The 17,542-nt window shown below is 47.3% G+C and overlaps 1 protein-coding gene across 7 annotated transcripts in view; it reads left to right on the top strand.

The window, feature by feature from the left end:
• The window catches only part of NCOR2 (nuclear receptor corepressor 2), a 298,769-nt gene that overhangs the window by 165,198 nt on the left and 116,029 nt on the right, over positions 1 to 17,542 (top strand). For 6 of the 7 annotated variants that reach the window (XM_063143816.1, XM_063143815.1, XM_063143819.1 and 3 more), the window contains exons 12-14: positions 954 to 1,132; positions 2,983 to 3,037; positions 7,464 to 7,562. In XM_063143816.1, the coding sequence (XP_062999886.1) occupies positions 954 to 1,132; positions 2,983 to 3,037; positions 7,464 to 7,562 (333 nt within the window). Of the gene's footprint in view, positions 1 to 953; positions 1,133 to 2,982; positions 3,038 to 7,463; positions 7,563 to 14,845; positions 14,937 to 17,542 lie in introns of those variants that run through there. The other variant, XM_063143821.1, reaches the window with a different exon arrangement.

Below are 17,542 nucleotides of genomic sequence, written 5' to 3'. Positions count from 1 at the left end.
AATCATCACTGACTGGGCTTGGATCAGTCACTTCTACTTAGGTTAACCTGCCACACAGAGCTATTGTGAGACTAAAATGGAGGAAGGATGTGATGAACTGTGGATCCGAAAAGGCTGAAGGTGACTCTCTAGAGCAGCGGTTCTCAACCTGTGGGTCGGGACCCCTTTGGGGGTCGAATGACCCTTTCACAGGGGTCGCCTAAGACCATCGGAAAACACATATTTCCGATGGTTTAGGAAACTGTATTGACTGAACTATGTCATGTATCCTCTTTTGTATTATTAAAGCTATTGTTATGTATTATTTTCATTAGCAAACCATCCCATGACAATGGATCGTGTAGAGAAGAATGAAAATAATTTTATGGTTGGGGGTCACCACAACATGAGGAACTGTATTAAAGGGTCGCGGCATTAGGAAGGTTGAGAACCACTGCTCTAGAGTGATGAGCCCAACTGGGTCTTCCAGTCAATGCTGAAGCCTTTCTCTTTTCAAAGAGGGAAATTTAGTGAGTCTTTCCCTTTTGGCATCAGTCATTTCCTTCAGCATAGATTTAACTCATCGCTTCCAAGCATTGCCATCAGCTTCTTCCCTTTGCAATATCTGTAGCAGGAGTGGTGGGCTGAAGGTAATTTGGGAGCTGCAGGTAGATTTCCGGATGATTTGTTGTAGATCGGGAAGGATTTCTGACTCCCAGTTGCTTAACAATAGCAACCATGAAATTACCCCACCCATCCCTTCCCTAATTAGACTGCTGAAATGGAAGAAAGCTTCAGGGTAACCAGGAATGGGGTTTTGAGGGGAAGGACTATGAGCAAAGCTCAGTTCTGGGGCGTAAAGCAAATTCCACTAGGGCTTTGCTCCACTTCAGGGTAACCTCTCTAATTCTGTGGCAGTTTTCCCCCCTTTTGGCGTTCTGACGAGGCCCATTTCCTTCTGCTTCCCCTTCCAGAATCTGGAGAAACAGATGCGCCAACTCGCAGTCATCCCGCCCATGCTGTACGATGCCGAGCAGCAACGCATCAAGTTCATCAACATGAACGGCCTCATGGACGACCCCATGAAGGTCTACAAGGACCGCCAGGTGATGAACATGTGGAGTGAACAGGAGAAAGAGACCTTCCGAGAAAAGTGAGTGAAGCCGAGGGGACTGTATCCACTTATCATAGGCTAAGATGTGAAAACCATCAGTCCAAGATGAGCAGAAGGTCCACGTATGGCCCTGGTCCTACAGGCCAGGGGTGCAGAACCACCAGCCTGCCTGGCGTCCCAAACCGGCCTGCTGAGGTTCTCCAGATAACCATGCCCTTTCCTCTGGCTCCGCCCCTTCCTTTTGCTCCACCCCTTTCTCTGGGCTCTACCCCTTTCCTCCCAACCACCAATCATTACTTTATACTGAATTCTCTAACTAGAATTTTGGAAATTCTGTCACCCACCAGTGCCCCAGAAACAGAAACTACGGCAGAGCTAGGCAGATCAGAGCAGCCTTGATTTCTCGCTGCCTGTCATCAGCAGGAGTCAGGCCTCAGCCAGAGTCTGCCTCAAGCTGTCGTGTGCTGAGACCAAGGGGAACTGGTGGGAACTGGAACTGATGCGGGCCGGGATGGGTTCCAGGGAAGGCAGATCAGGATCCGAGGGGCCAGAAGTAGAATCATAGAATCATAGAATAGCAGAGTTGGAAGGGACCTACAAGGCCATTGAGTCCAACCCCCTGCTCAGTGCAGGAATCCACCCTAAAGCATCCCTGACAGATGGTTGTCCAGCTGCCTCTTGAAGGCCTCTAGTGTGGGAGAGCCCACCACCTCCCTAGGTAACTGGTTCCATTGTCGTACTGCTCTAACAGTCAGGAAATTTTTCCTGATGTCCAGCTGGAATCTGGCTTCCTTTAACTTGAGCCCGTTATTCCATGTCCTGCACTCTGGGAGGATCGAGAAGAGATCCTGGCGCTCCTCTGTGTGACAACCTTTTAAGTATTTGAAGACTGCTATCATGTCTCCCCTCTTGGTGCTGACTTGATAGCACCAAGAAGAAAATCAAGCTCCAAGGAGGGAGATTATGTTATTTGGCCACCATGTGATCAGAATTATTATTATTATTATTATTATTTATTATTATTATTATTATTATTATTATTATTATTATTATTATTACTACTACTACTACTACTACTACTACTACATTTCTATACCGCCCTGTAGCCAAAGCTCTCTGGGCAGTTTACATAATCTTAAAATAATTAAAAACAATATACAAAATTTAAAGCATGCAACATATGCAGAAACATATACCTAAAAACTACTATATACAACTTCATAAACAACTATAAAAACAGATCCAGGATCAACGAAGCTCATCGCCTATTGCTTCAATGCCTGGGGAAAGAGAAAAGTTCTAATCTAGAATGCTGGACTAGAGGGGCCTTTGGTGTGATTCAGCATGGTTCTTCTTGTGTTCTTACGGTCCATGGCGCAAGAAAGAAGCACAAGGCCAAGGCAGACCTGGGTGTCAGGATGTAGTCAAGAGAAACCAGGGCACGAGTTCGGCAGAGTGGCTTGGGCTGTGGCCGCTGGCGTGAGGCCTGGGCTTTATATGGCTGTGGAACGCTGGCATCGACTTGACTGTTTTGAAGTCCAGGTGGCATCCATGAAGCCCAGCGCTTTGTCTCCTGGGCTTACAGTCCCGAGTATTGGTTTTGCAGGAAGTAAAGTGCCAGAGCCTGATTTCTGGGGGTCAAGGGACATCACATGCACACATTCCCCACACTTTGTGCCAAAATTAGAAAAAGGATGAAATAAAAATGTAATAAATCAAACAAATAAATATCCACTTGGCTGGGCCCTAGGATGGACACAGACTCAGCAGGGAACACAGCTTATTTATTTCTTTTCTTGAAACAGAATCCGCTAGGAATGACCAGCTAAGCATCCTTCAGGGTTGCCTCTTAACGCCCCCCCTTCCTCAATTCTGCTTCTGTTTTCAAGGTTCATGCAGCATCCAAAGAATTTTGGTCTCATCGCTTCCTTTCTGGAGAGGAAAGTAAGTTCTTGGTTTTTTATTTCATTTTTCATTTCCTGCGTTTGCCTTTCAAGCCGAGGAAACTTCCGCCCAAATCGTCTCAAGCTTGATTGCTTCTTTGCGTAACGTGGACTGGTTTTGCGCTCACTGCGCCAGATCCAAAAGGGTGTCTTAGCTTGGAGTCAGAGCTCACCAGGACAGTAGCTCAGCGTGGCTGTGTTTGAATCAAGCAGGGAAGGGCAGCGTCCAGGCCACATAGGAAAGAGGCAAAGAAAGGGAGCAGGCTGGCTTTCAAGGGAGAAGGCCGTGGCTCTGGGTACGAAGTCCCCTGGTTCAAGACTTCCTGTGGTTGGTGGGCTTGTCAACTAGAGCAGAGGAGCAAGAGCAGACAAGGGGTGCCACTTTGTGGCGGGACCACAAAACATACAGTGTAGTTCTAGGGTGACCCTATGAAAAGGAGGACAGGGCTCCTGTATCTTTAAGAGTTGTATTGAAAAGGGACATTTCAGCAGGTGTCATTTGTATATATGGAGAACCTGGTGAAATTTCCTCTTCATCACCACAGTTAAAGCTGCAGGTGCCCTGCCCTCTTTTAAAGCCCTAAACAACTTGGGACCAGGATACCTGAGAGAACGCCTTCTCCCCTACCAACCTGCCCGGTCACTGAAGTCATCCGAGGGTCTGCTCCTGGTGGTTCCATCTAGATCCATCCTCCGATTGGAATCCACCAGGGGAAGAGCCTTCAGCGTGGTGGCCCCCCTCCTGTGGAATTCCCTGCCTCTGGAGGTCAGGCAGGCTCCAACCTTGTACTCCTTTCGGCGCCTCCTGAAAACATCTTTATTCCAAGAAGCCTTTCCTTAATATGCAGCCTTGAATCTCTGTTTTTGCTTCTTTTAAATTTTGTTTTAACTGTTTTATTCTGTTTTTATTTTCATTTTATCTTGTACACCGCTCTGAAATTTTTCAATGGGGAGCGGTGTATAAATATTCTAAATAAATAAATAAATAAATAAATCTGGTCACTCTAGTATAGCTCCTGCAGCTTTAACTGCTGTGATGAAGAGGGAATTTCACCAGGTTCTCCATATATACAAATGACACCTGCTGAAATTCACTTTTCTATGCAACTGTTAAAGATACAGGAGCCCTGTCCTCCTTTTCATAGGGTCACCCTACTAGTAGTTAGATCCCATACAACACAATGGGGCAGCCCCCTGACTTGGCCCCTGGTAGCTTCATGTAGCCAACATCTAAGAAGCCTTGTTCTGGACAGGACAGGGTTCTGAGCTCATTTTTTAGCTGGCCAGATGTGAAATCCTTCCTGTTCCTCTTCTACACACACACACACACACACACACCTCTAAACATAACTTGTCAGGTCTCGCAACAGTTTCCTGCTCTCTCTCCTCGTGTGTGTTGGAATTGGAATGCAGCTGACAGGGCCTGAAAGTGGAGAACTCAATGCATCAGGCTGAAGGTGAAGTGTGTTCCACCTAGCAAGTGTAACGGGTGGAAATAATGGCTCCTGACAGTTGTATGGCAGGTTATATGTAGCGTTCCACCGCAGCTAAAGGATGGTAGACTTCTCCTCCCGACGGTGTGGGGCTTTTTGTTTTTTGCTTTTAGTTGCTGCAGTCATCTGGGGTCATTCTTCCATCTTGCCCTCTGCACCTCTCCATCATGCTGGAAAGAGGCTTTCTGCGCGAGAATCCACTTAAGGGCACATCTCAGTTACCTAACACTTTAAATGGTAATTTCTTGTTGCAGAGTTGCTTCCTCCCCTTTAATTGTTAGGCTTCGGCTCCACTAGAAGCCCCATCAGAGGTCAGGGGAATAGGGGAGGAAGATTTCCTGTAACGTATCAGGAGCCTTTCTGCACATATCGGCTGAGAGACAGACCCGCACAGAGAGAAAGCTGCAGAGGGGAGTAGCTATTGGAGTGGGAGGACTCAGATTCTGTATTGGTTGTGGAGAGGAGCGAGTGTCCTTGGGCCTGCACAGTCCGCAGGACGGGATGATCGGGGCGTCCGTACCGCTCAGCTGCCTCGCAGATGGTCAAAGGGATCTTTGAGGCAAAAGAACCAGGTTTCGTAATTGCTTGTACGAGCTGAACACTAGGAACTGAATGCAAAACCCTCGCCAAAGGAACAGCTGAAGCAGGTTTGGCCCCTAGCCGAAACGGGGACATTAACTTTTTATAATCAACTCAAGGAATCATGACTTTTAATAGCAGCTAGCTTGACATTAGCTCCTTAAGTAAGTAATACTATAATACCAAACTGATCCCAGGTCATACTTCCTCATATGGGAGATATTATACCTGTTTTATCTGTGTGTGGTTGGATATAACAATAAAGTATTTTTATGAGAGAGGGAGAGAGAGAGGGAGGGAGGGGCATGAAAGCACAGTTAGTGTATCAATGCTGGTGCAGCATACAGGCTAAGAAGCTGTCAGGAAGTCCCCAGTTCAAATCCCACCTCTGCTTACGGATTCAGGAGATGGCCTTTGGAAAGCTGCCTTTCTTTCAGTCTCAGCTTTCCATCCTCAATACGGATATAATAATAATACTGACGTACCTTACTGCAGGGGTGAGCAACCTCAGGCCCAGCGGGCAAATCCGGCCCTCCTTAGGTCCCAGTCTGGTCCTCAGGGATTCTGCAGATGGTCGCGCCCTCTTCCCCTGGCTCCTCCCCTTCCCCTGGCTCCGCCCTGCTCCCCTCAACCTTTGATTCTTCAGTGATTTCGTTGATCCGTTCTCAGAGGATGAAACGCCTCCCCCTAAAGCTGTTGCTGACAGTAAGAGCTTTAAACTACAATAGGCTGGTATTTTTGGCCACGCCCCCTTTGCCTTTTGTCCCGCCCCACCGCTGCAATGCGGCCCCGGAGGGCTTCTCTGAAATTGAATTCAGCGCAGAGTTAAATGACGGGATTCACTACCACAAGATGTAGTGACGGCCACCAATTGGGATGGCTTTAAAAAGGGTGTTTGTTTTTTATTTATTTATTTATTTATTGCACTTCTATACCGCTCCCATAGCCAGGGCTCTCTGGGCGGTTTACAGAAATTCTAAAATTGAGATAAAAACAAGTATACAAAATTTAAGATTCTAAAACACAGAACATACACACATAAAGCATTAAAAACCGTTAAAAAAAACCTAAACATGTGAGTGATTAAGATGTGCCGCCATATGCCTGGGCAAAGAGGAAAGTCTTAACCTGGCGCCGGAAAGATAGCAGCGTTGGTGCCAGACGTGCCTCGTCAGGGAGATCATTCCATAGTCTGGGGGCCGCCACCGAAAAGGCCCTGTCCCTCGCTGCCACACTCCGGGCCTCTCTTGGAGTAGGCACCCGGAGGAGGACCTTAGATGTTGAACGTAGTGACTGGGTATATTCACGTCGGGAGAGGCGTTCCGTCAGGTATTGTGGTCCTGAGCCATGTAAGGCTTTATAGGTCAAAACCAGCACCTTGAATTGGGCTTGGAAACATACAGGCAGCCAGTGCAAGCGGACCAGAATTGGATAAATTCCTGGAGGAGAAGGCTATCCATGGCTACTAGCCCTAAAGGCTATGTGCAACCTCCAAAACTAGAGGCAGTAAACCTGTGTGCACCAGTTCCTGGGGCACATGGGTGGGAGGGTGCTGCTGCACCCGTGTCCTGATTGTGAGTCCCTGGTCGACGGCTGGTTGGCCACTGTGTGAATAGAGTGCTGGACTAGATGGACCCTCGGTCTGATCCATCAGGGCTCTTCGCTAAGATGACGACGATGATTCCTGCTTATATCCAGCTTGAGTGATCTCATGAGTACCAGTTAAGAAGTGAAATGGGGTAGTGGTTTCTTCATGCTTGGGGGACGCCCCTGGAATGCAGAAGTATTTTGGTTTGTAAAGTACAAGAAAAAGCTATTTTTAAATGTCCCATAAATGGCCTAGGAAGAGCTTTGGTTCAGTGAGCTTCCAGGAGCTATGGAATGTGGTGTAGAGATCTAGCTTGGTGTAGTGGTTAAAAGTTTCAGTGTCCTTTTACCTTTCCCACTTTCTGGAAACCTTCTCTCCTGCTATATAGCAATAAAGCACTCAGGTTTGAAGTTGGCAGCCAACCTGAACCTGAGCAGTTTCATGTTATGTTAGACAGTGGTGTAAGGTTTTAGGAAGGTAGAAAAGGAAAAGGGTGTCCTTTGCCCCATGCTATATAGGAAGGTTTCAAGTCTCTTCTGAAACTCCTCCCCACAAGCGACGAGCAGTGATACAAGGCTCTGAACACTGAACAGGGGCACTTTTGTTAAGATCTTGGAACATTCGTTAAGGGTCTCTAGTTGTGTTGAGATTATTTTGTTTCCGATCCACTGTTCCTGTTGCAATTATGCATTGTGTCGCTCAACGTACACTCCATCTCCCAGTTATCCGGAATAACTCTCATTTTCATCCATGCTGTATTGTTTTAGACGGTGGCTGACTGCGTCCTCTACTATTACCTGACCAAGAAGAATGAGAACTATAAGAACCTGGTGAGAAGGAATTACCGGAGGCGGGGGAAGAACCAGGTAAGAAACGGAAGGAGGGTCCTATTGAGGCTTTCGTTGCGTTGCTACGTGCTGCCCAAGGAGAAGCAAGCGGTGGTGGTAGACAGAAACTGCAAGTGCCAGAGCGAGGATGCATGTGGTTGTTGTTGTTGTTGTTATTATTATTATTATTATTATTATTATTATTATTTATATAGCACCATCAATGTACATGGTGCTGTACAGCGTAAAACAGTAAATAGCAAGACCCTACCGCATAGGCTTACATTCTACTAAAATCATAGTAAAGCAATAAGGAGAGGAAGGGAATGCAAACAGGCACTGGGTAGGGTAAAACTAACAGTATAAAGTCCGAGCAACATCAAATTTTAAGCTTTAGGAAAAAGAAAAGTTTTTAGCTGAGCTTTAAAAGTTGCGATTGAGCTTGTAGATCTCAAATGTTCTGGAAGAGCGTTCCAGGCGTAAGGGGCAGCAGAAGAGAAGGGACGAAGCCGAGCAAGGGAAGTAGAGACCCTTGGGCAGGCGAGAAGCATGGCATCAGAGGAGCGGAGAGCACGAGCGTTGCTTCCCGTTATGGCTGGGGCTGTGTCTTGCCTACAATTCCATGATTGCCTTTTGGGGTGGGGAAGTAGCATTGGATGCAGGCTTTAACTTTCTGACCCGATTTGTTTTTCTTCTTTTTTTCTGCACTGTGATGGGCATTACCTAGTTAAATCTTCAATGATCCAAGCCAAGTGAGGTTTCTAGTTGGTAGGAGGCAGAGAAAGCCTGTAGCAAAACAGTTCTGGACTATTTATTTATTTATTTATTTATTACATTTCTATACCGCCCAATAGCCGGAGCTCTCTGGGCGGTTCACAAAAATTAAAAACATTCAAAGTATAAAACAACAGTATAAAATCATACTATAAAATACAATATAAAAGCTCAACCAGATAAAAACAGCAGCAGTGCAAAATTACAAATTTAAAACGCCAAGTTAAAATTTATTTATAGACGGTTAAAATGCTGGGAGAATAAAAAGGTCTTCACCTGGCATCTAAAAGCATATAATGTAGGTGCCAAGCGAACCTCCTTAGGGAGCTCATTCCACAGCCGGGGTGCCACAGCAGAGAAGGCCCTGCTCCTCCTGGTAGCCACCTGGTAGAGCAATGGAGTCACTTGGCGCTCATCTACACCTGCAGCCATTTCAAGAGAGGGGAGGGATGATTGTGGGGTTTCCAGCTTCAGAGAACATCCCTCACGGGGCACACGCAAGGGAAGTTTCCCGGGAGTAAAGGAGAGGATGTGTGCCCCATGATGGCGCTTTTGAAGTTATATCAGGAGAAGTGGGCGGGACTGGACAGATGGGTACAGGGTGGGGATTTTTTTTTTCTCTTAAATGATTTTATCCAGTGTGGTGTAGTGGCTAAGGTGTTGGACTGGGAGTCAGGAGATCTGGGTTCTAGTCCCCACTTGGCCATGGAAACCCACTGGGTGACTTTGGGCCAGTCGCAGACTCTCAGCCCAACCCACCTCACAGGGTTGTTGTTGTGAGGATAACATGGAGAGGAGGATTATGTACGCCGCCTTGGGTTCCTTGGAGGAATTAGGCAGGATATAAATGTAATAAATAAAATAAATATACATACCGCAGAGTCATTACATAAAATACAAACAGAAATACAAACATAAAATACACACAGAAATACAATAAAAAAATCTAAGGTTAAGGTGTACTTTCGGCTTTCTTCATATCATAAATGCGAACTATTTTCTCTCATTCCTTAATTACATTTAACACAGAATCAAATTCATTTCTTCTTTCTGTCTTAACTATACCTCATACATTGAACCCACAGCCAAATACATCGTTTCTCTCTGTTTCGTACCAAAATGGTGGGGATTTTTTTTTTAATACCTCCTCTGAGATGCGCACCAGCGCAAATACACAGAACCGCGGGACACGGGATAGGTACTGTGTCGAAGACGTCCTCCTGCACATCTATTTGTTTGTGTTAAAAAAAATACACACATTCATGGCCAAAACACACTGATAACCAATCAAAAAATGTGCTGAAACTGGCGGCCGCCCACTCCTGCGCATGTCCGAAACCGCTGGACACATCCCTCACAGCGGGTTGGCTGTTCGCGAAGCCCGGAGTTCGTGCCAAACAGCTTTGGGAAGGGGGGGGGCGCACCGGCCGTGGACTTCGGGACTGTAGCGAGAGAGCAAAAGTAACCATGGCAAAAGCAGTCTGCGATATTCCTGAATAACTGAGGGGTCGTCCCTAGATCGCCGTGGGAGTAGGTGAGCGTCCTGTGGCGCGGTAGGCACGGCCTCAATATTATCCCGGAATAAACGGCTGGTGCAGATTAGGCCTTGGTAGGAGGCAGCTTCCGACGACTGGGGCGCACCGGATTGGGCAATGCTGCTTTACCACACGCGAGACAGAGGGACTGAATTAGAAGGCGCCTCCTGTGCAACTATCAAGCCAGACCCAGTGCTCTACCTGGAAGCAGCTTCCCAAGGTCTCAGCCAAACAGGTCTTTTCCAGCCCTTCTATCTATAATCCTTGAACTCAGAGGTGTTAAACTACAGGTCGCGGGGTTGAGGGGCAAAGTCAGTCCTCATGGGGTCACCTCCTTACCCACGTCTCCAGGTGGCTCTCGCTCCTCTCTCCCTCCCCCGTGATAGCTCCCAGATTAGTGCATTCCCCCTTCCACTCCCCAATTTTAAACATTAAAATGTCTCTCTTAAGGCTCAGTAACTGGCAGTGAAAGTGTTAAGCTAAAATACGCTGGCAATTTTTTTTTTGCATTTTGATCCCGCCCTCTTTTGTCTTTGGCCCCGCCCACTTAACTTAGGCCCCGCCCACCACTGGAATACTCCACCCGCCCACCCATGTTCTCTGAAACTGAATTCGTCCCTGGGGCTGAAAGCAGTTCTGTACCCTTCCTTTAACCGGAGATGCCGGGGTGGTTGAACCTATACGGAAAATGGAAGGCTGTGGTTTGAAAATAACAACAGTATAATGAGAGTGATACCACTCAAACCACAAGGATATCAAAATAGCTTTCATAAATGAATATTTCAGAAATTTTTACAATTTTTTTACAAATATACAAAATACAGGCACAACAACAATTATTTCACAAAGCCTGTAATATCCACATACAATCTACATAAGTGAATTATTCATATGAAGCGTCTTTTTTTATATAAACAGAAGTCCGGTTACTATGCTGTTTCGAGGGTTCTTCTTCAGTATAACGCTGAAAAGTAATTCAAAAAACCTTACTCAGCATTTATAAGCAATAGCATATTATTATGGAAAGCAAACAAGACAAAACAGTCATTATTGGCCTCACCCACTCAGTTTACAGAAGGAGCCACGGCTACAATAGAAAAGAAACCCACCAGGGTTTATCTAAAGAAAAAATGATGAAAATGTTGGGTGGTTGAACCTGGCACTTCCTTATACGCACAGCGGATGTTACGCCACTGAACCCCCACCTTTCCCATCAGGCAGTAGCGGCATACATAGCTCCAGTCTATTTCAGTGGGGCTCACGCGGGAAAACATCCCAGAAGGTTCTGCCCCCTCTGGGTTGGCCTGTGTGGGTTTACGTGTAGGCAACCACTTGGATGTTCTGCCACAGATACGGTTCTGCTTTTTGGCTGGCTCCGGACAAGAGGTTTTTTTTCCTTCTTCACTTGCTTTCAAGAATAGCTGCCCAAAACAGATTTGGTTGGACAGCAATACCATGTAAGGGAGTGGAAAGATCTGGCCTCTTATGTCTCGGCGTCGTGGTGGAGACCGTGGAGGGGGAAAAGAAGAGATGGAGGGGAGAACCACCTCTGCAATGTTTGCAGAAAGCGTGCTATTAAGACGGCCGTGGGGGGGGGGGGGGAATATCGTAAAATTTCACTGCCCGAGGAGACTTGGAACCTAGTCAAGCGGTGATGAAATGGCTCGCTCCGTTTATAGTCTCTACTTCTACCTGTTAAGGAGTGAAAGATATATTTAGAGAGTCTTTTAGTACTTCATTTGGGGTCGATTTGTGTGTCTGTGTAACTGGCTGGGAGGTTTGAAAGTAGGGGTGGGTGTTCGGGTGTCTTTCCCTCCCCACCTCCACCCCCTCGCTGTGCTTTTGTCACCATTGTATAAGCCCAGCGGTCCCTAGGTCAACACTGTGGTTTCCTTAAAAATATTAGACTGCTTTTCAAAATGGAAAAGGGCACCTAGCCGAATGCAGGGATGCAATCCAGTCATCCCTTGCTATAAATAAGATGCTGAGGTGGACCCTGTCTGGGGCCCAACCCAGGAACTTGGTAGTTGAGGCTAGGACCTAGTCTAATGATCTGCCCAGGAGTGCTTCAGAGGGAACAGCACGGCAGTAGTCATTGTGACTAGCAGAGGCAGCATGAGGCCTATAGATCTGCCAGGACACTGCAAGAAGGATGTAGACAAGCTGGAGGGGGTTCAGAGGAGGGCAAGAAGGATGATTGAGGGTCTGGAAACAAAGCCCTATGAAGAGAGACTGAAAGAACTGGGCATGTGTAGCCTGGAGAAGAGAAGACTGAGGGGAGACATGATAGCACTCTTCAAATACTTGAAAGGTTATCACACAGAGGAGGGCCAGGATCTCTTCTCCATCATCCCAGAGTGCAGGACACGGAATAACGGGCTCAATTTACAGGAAGCCAGATTCTGGCTGGAAATCAGGAAAAACTTCCTTGATTGTTAGAGCAGTACAACAATGGAACCAATGGCCTGGGGGTTGTGGGTTCTCCCACACTAGAGGCCTTCAAGAGCCATCTGTCAGGGATGCTTTAAGGTGGATTCCTGCGTTGAGCAAGGGGTTGGACTCCATGGCCTTATAGGTCCCTTCCAACTCTACTATTCTATGATTCTAACTATCAGGACAATGCAATAGCAGCCTTGCAAATGAGTCCACAGAAGTTACTAGCCCTCCCATCCACGCTTCACTATATGTTTTTAAAAACAAAAAAGGTCCTACCTCTGTAAAATTCCCTTGGAGGGTACTTCCTGCTCTTTATAAGTCTGATACTACTCCTTCTAACAGATAACTCAGCTGGTTAGTTGCCAACAAGATTGGAAACCAAAACAGTGCCACTGAGAAACAAAAGGGAAGTATTGCCCTGCTTGGGGGAACCCTGAAGTTTGCAGAACTATATATATATAAAAAAAAATTTAAAACACACTTTACTCAAGGAAGCGGAACACTGTCCCTCTCATCCACCAAAAAACCTCAGTCTGCTAAAGAATGTGCAAAGTCAGTGGCCTCCAGGAGCTATTGAGCGTTGAGTCAATTAGAAAAGAAAGAGGGGAAGAAGTGAATTGACCCCATATAGCCATCCTGGAGTAGGGTACAGCTTGCTGGCTGGAACTCTGGAGAGGAGAACTCTTGTTAAGCGGGTGAGAATAAATACACTGCAAAGGTTTAAAACTTGATGTTGTGCAGACTTCTACTGTTACTTTCTACTGTTAGTTTTACCCTACCCTGTGCCTGCTTACCCTACCCTGTACCTGTTTGCATTCTCTTCCCCTCCTTATTGTTTTACTATGATTTTATTAGAATGTAAGCCTATGTGGCAGGGTCTTGCTATTTACTGTTTTACTCTGTACAGCACCATGTACACTGATGGTGCTATATAAATAATAATAATAATAATAATAATAATAATAATAATAATAATAATAATAATAATAATATTTAGTGGGTGTTTGTGTGCTGACGGTCATGACTGTGGTTGCTCCCCCACCAACGTTGCCTGCGTTTTGGCATCAGGTCAAGTCTTTCCTCTTTTCCTGGAGTGCCATTTTGGGGTAGAAAGGCGAGGCGTAAAATAAATAAATGCTCCCAGGCGTGTGAGGGGCTTTCATTGCATCTGTGATTTTGGGCTATGGTTTGTTTAGTTGTTTTATTCTGTTTTGTTATTTTAGTGGAAACTGTCTTTTGCTGTTTTATATTTTGTAGGCTTTAATAGTTTTGAGGTAAGGCCCCTTGGATCTTCTTTAAGAGAAAGACGACTTGCAGAAAGATAAATGGGTTTTGAAAATTAAATAGGAAATGGCATTTAGCCAATGTAATTGAACACATAAAGGCTCGGTTCAGACAATACGTTAGTCAACGCAGTGTGAAAACTCCACTCAATGGTTGAGTTTTTAGGAGGCGTTCCCCGCACAACATGTTCTAACTCCACCGTTGTGTGACTGTGGGCTACCGTGGAGTTGAGTAAAATCCGTTGTGATGTTTGATTGACAGTTCCTCTGCCCTCTCTACTCTCCTGATGGTATCCCATCAGCCATTGCTGCCAAAAAAAAAAAAAAAATCCCGGTGGCTCTCCTAGAGTGGCACTCACTCCTTTCACCGCTCTTGCCAGAGAACTCTGTAGCCAGTAGGAAAAGTCAGCTCAACGCAACGGAAAACTCCACGGAGCCGTCCACACAACGTGCAACACAACGGTTGTGCTCTTCACAGTGTGGATTTTAAAGTTGGAAAAGTGCCATCCGTAGTAACAAGAACATAGTTACTATAGTCTGGTTTAAGGTGATCGGGGTTGAAGGTGCTACACACAGAGACACACTGAGAGGGCCTGGCTCACAAAGTCATCCTCTAAGAGAATTTGTCCTAGCGGTTGGCGAGGAACTTAGCAGACTGGGCAAACAGCCCAACAGCTGCTTCCTTAGCAAAGAGGCGAGTGCTGGGGGTGGGTGGGGAAGGGGGGGGCGGCAGTGGGAGAAACTCCCAACCGTGTTTTGACCCATTTTGTGTCTGGAGCGAATCTGCAGCGTATTTTGACAGAAGGTTATTTTGACCTGGGAACAAAGTGTGTGGTGTTTTCACTTTGGCTCTGAGCTGAGAGCTCCAGCAGTTTAAAAACACCGCAAAGAGTTGGCTACACGCATACAATGCGCGCAAGAGCCCCCCAGTTCCTTCTGTCTTTTACTTGCGTGTTCCCGAGTAATTGCCTCGGAAAAATTATTGCGGCCTTGTCGGGGTGTGTTAAATTACAGCCCGTGCACCGGGAGGACTTTGTCACCCTCTGAAGGCTTAAAATTCAGGGTGGGGGAGAAATTGAAACATGAATGTGCTATGGGCTTGCGCTTGGCATCCTCAGAGATTAATCACACACAGGCTGCAGCCAGCACTAAGAGCTCCCGGTGACGAGGGCTGTGGTTTTATAGCTCATGACTCATCAGCTCGACTGAGAGCGACCGTGTTATTCCAGTAGATTGCAAAATCATAACAGGAATGCCGTGGCTGGTTTACGGCTCAACTATGCAAATCGCCAGGAAGCCATTTGAGCCGGAGAGCGTAAGGCACGCCGCGCTGGGATGGCAGAGCTGTGAAAAGGCAACGGGGGCACCAGGAGGAGGTGATGGGGGTGCTTTCTGGGAGAGCGGGGCTGGCGACCGAGCACTGGGGACACCCTCTGAGGGGGAGGCAGCCCCGTTCGGTGTTCTGGGCAGCTTTGGCTAGGCCTCGCGAGCGTGTTTGGCAGGGGATATCCACGAAGCTTCAAGAAAGTCCTGTGTGTCCCCACCCGTGGTCCTGAGAGCCAAATGGACATGCTTCTTCTGTGCTTCTTGGCTCCAAGGCACTAGGCTTTTAAAAAGGGGTTCTTGCCTATTTGTGTGTGTGTGTGTTGCTTTTGAGCATCTCACGTGTGGGAACTTCTCCGAGCAGAGGAGAGAAGGGGAACGTAAAAAAAGCCAAATCTCTCTCTCTCCCCCATCCTCCCTCCAAAGTTCCCCCTGCCCGAAACCTCGCAACCGTGGGCCGGACAGAAGAGAAAAGCGGCTTTTGGGTGGAGGACGAGGATGAAAGGGAGCGAGTATTTGGTTTTGGGAACGGTGCCGGCTCCTACGTTCAGGCCGTGAAGGAAGGAGAGCCAAGGACAGGTCCCGAGAAGGGCGAGAGAAGCGGCCGTCCCGAGATTCAGTCTCGGAGAACTGGCAAGTCCGACACAGAAAACATTGCAGCCGCCTGCACTCTTGTTTATATGAGCGAGTGTGCTATTTTAAAGATAAGCTATCTGCTGGGTGGTGTTTCCCTGGTGATTGATGTGTGCGTGTGTGTGTTGTGTTGTGCGCGAGAGCGATTGCGTCGACGGGAGAACTAAGTGCGCTCGGGTGGCGGTTGTTTTCCGTGGGGCGTGGGGGGGGGAGTGCTGGCAGTGTGAGCGGATTGGGATGCAACTGGAAATCGGGACAAAGGTGAGCAGCTGTTTATAATTAATACGCCGAGGGAAGGAGCGGTGCCATGCGCCTCCAGGCCCTCGGAGCGGATCCTTCGAACGAATCCAGGCTGACAGGGCCAGGGGCCTTCTAGCTGCGGCACGGAAGGGGCCGTCTTTTTAACAGCACTGCAAGGTTATTTCGGCAGGGCCACGGAACCTGCACCTGTGGAAATGGGCCGGTATTATTTTAGTTTCGCCCGGGGTTAAAGCGACTGCAGATACAAATCCGAGAGGTGGGCATCCTACCCCCCCCCACTCCCCATGGGGGCTGCCATTTTTGAGGAGGGTCCTCTGAACTTGCAGACCTTTATGCCTCGCTCCGGACAGGACGAGTTCGGTGGGTTCAGTTTTGCTGCGGAGATGCGCCGTGGTTGCTTTAGGGCAACCTTCACCAACCTGGGGCTCTCCAGGTGTGCTGGACTACAACCCCCATTGTGCCCAGTCAGTTTGGCCGATAGCCAGGCTAGTTGGGGATGACGGGAGTTGTAGTCGGCTTCTTTAGGGCATTCATGGCCCATGAGGAATTCATGGAGGATAAAGGTCTGAACGGTGATTAGTTATGATCGCGAAATAGAGCCTCCGTTTACAGTGAGGTTAGCCACTGTTGTTCCCATTTTACAGATGGGGAATGTAGCTCTGAAGACCAGGTGCTGGGTCATAGAGGGGGTTGCCATTCCCCTCATCACGCTTTTGAGCTGCCCAGGGACGTCCAGCTGGCCTCTCCGGGGAAACAGAATGCTGGACTAGATGAACCTTTGGCATGACCCCAAGCAAGACATATATCCCTTTATATTGTGCTTTTAAACTTGCAAAGGGCTCTACCACCTTCATAATGTTCCATTGAGGTTGATCACTGTTGTTCCCATTATACAGATGGGGGAACTGAGGCTGAGAAAGAGTGGCTTGACCAAGGCACTGCTGGAATTCCTGGTTTTGTTCCACACCCCCCCACTAGATCCAAGACCCATAAGTATTTTATCCCCCACCCTGGGTCTCAACTGTGTTGATAACCTGCACATCAGGGCTGGGTCAGTACCCACATGGATGAATGTGAACAGAAAAAAAAATCCAGAACACAGTGCCACCTTTTTGTGGATTGCTGTTTCTGGCCTAAATATCAAGTTTCTACGTTAACATCTTTGGATGCGACCATGAGAGCCAATGGATTCTGGCAACCAAAGGTCTGTTATAGAGGCTTTCCTGGCACATAGAGCCTGCTCTTTTACATAGGCCGTAGGTTATAGCCAAGGAGTTGTGAAGGCTCCCGCTGGACCATGTTTTATGCTGTCGGCTAGATGAGGCTTGCATACAACCTGCCAGCATCTTTGGGGTGTTGAAGGCCAATTTTGTCATCTGTGATTTGACTGAAAGCTTGTCAGTGCTTTCCCTGCTGCAGAAAGAGGCAAGGCCATAAACTCGGAGTTGACACAGCAAGTGTTAACGACAAAGTCTGTTCCAAGATTTTCATGACTTAAGATGTGTCTAAAAAGAAAATACGTATTTGTTCTAATGGGCTTCCATGTTTAAAAGCTCCCTGCAAACAAATATAATAATAGAAGGCAGGAGGAACGCTCCCTGTGTATAGTTCCCATGACCTAGCAGATCATGGGAAGAGTTATGCCAAATCCGTGTGCCCGTGTACTAGGGGGAACCGTAAAAAATGCAAAAGTAGTGCGGTCTGCAGTCCTTCCAACTCATCCTGTATATTAGTCGAGCTCACTTTCACAAAGTCAGAGAACTGTTGGGTAGAA

This window comes from Elgaria multicarinata, chromosome 18 (genome assembly GCF_023053635.1).
Source record: "Elgaria multicarinata webbii isolate HBS135686 ecotype San Diego chromosome 18, rElgMul1.1.pri, whole genome shotgun sequence".
NCBI classification, from domain to species: Eukaryota; Metazoa; Chordata; class Lepidosauria; order Squamata; family Anguidae; genus Elgaria; species Elgaria multicarinata.
Note: the sequence above shows the minus strand (reverse complement) of the source record. Positions and strands in the feature narration are given on the sequence as shown.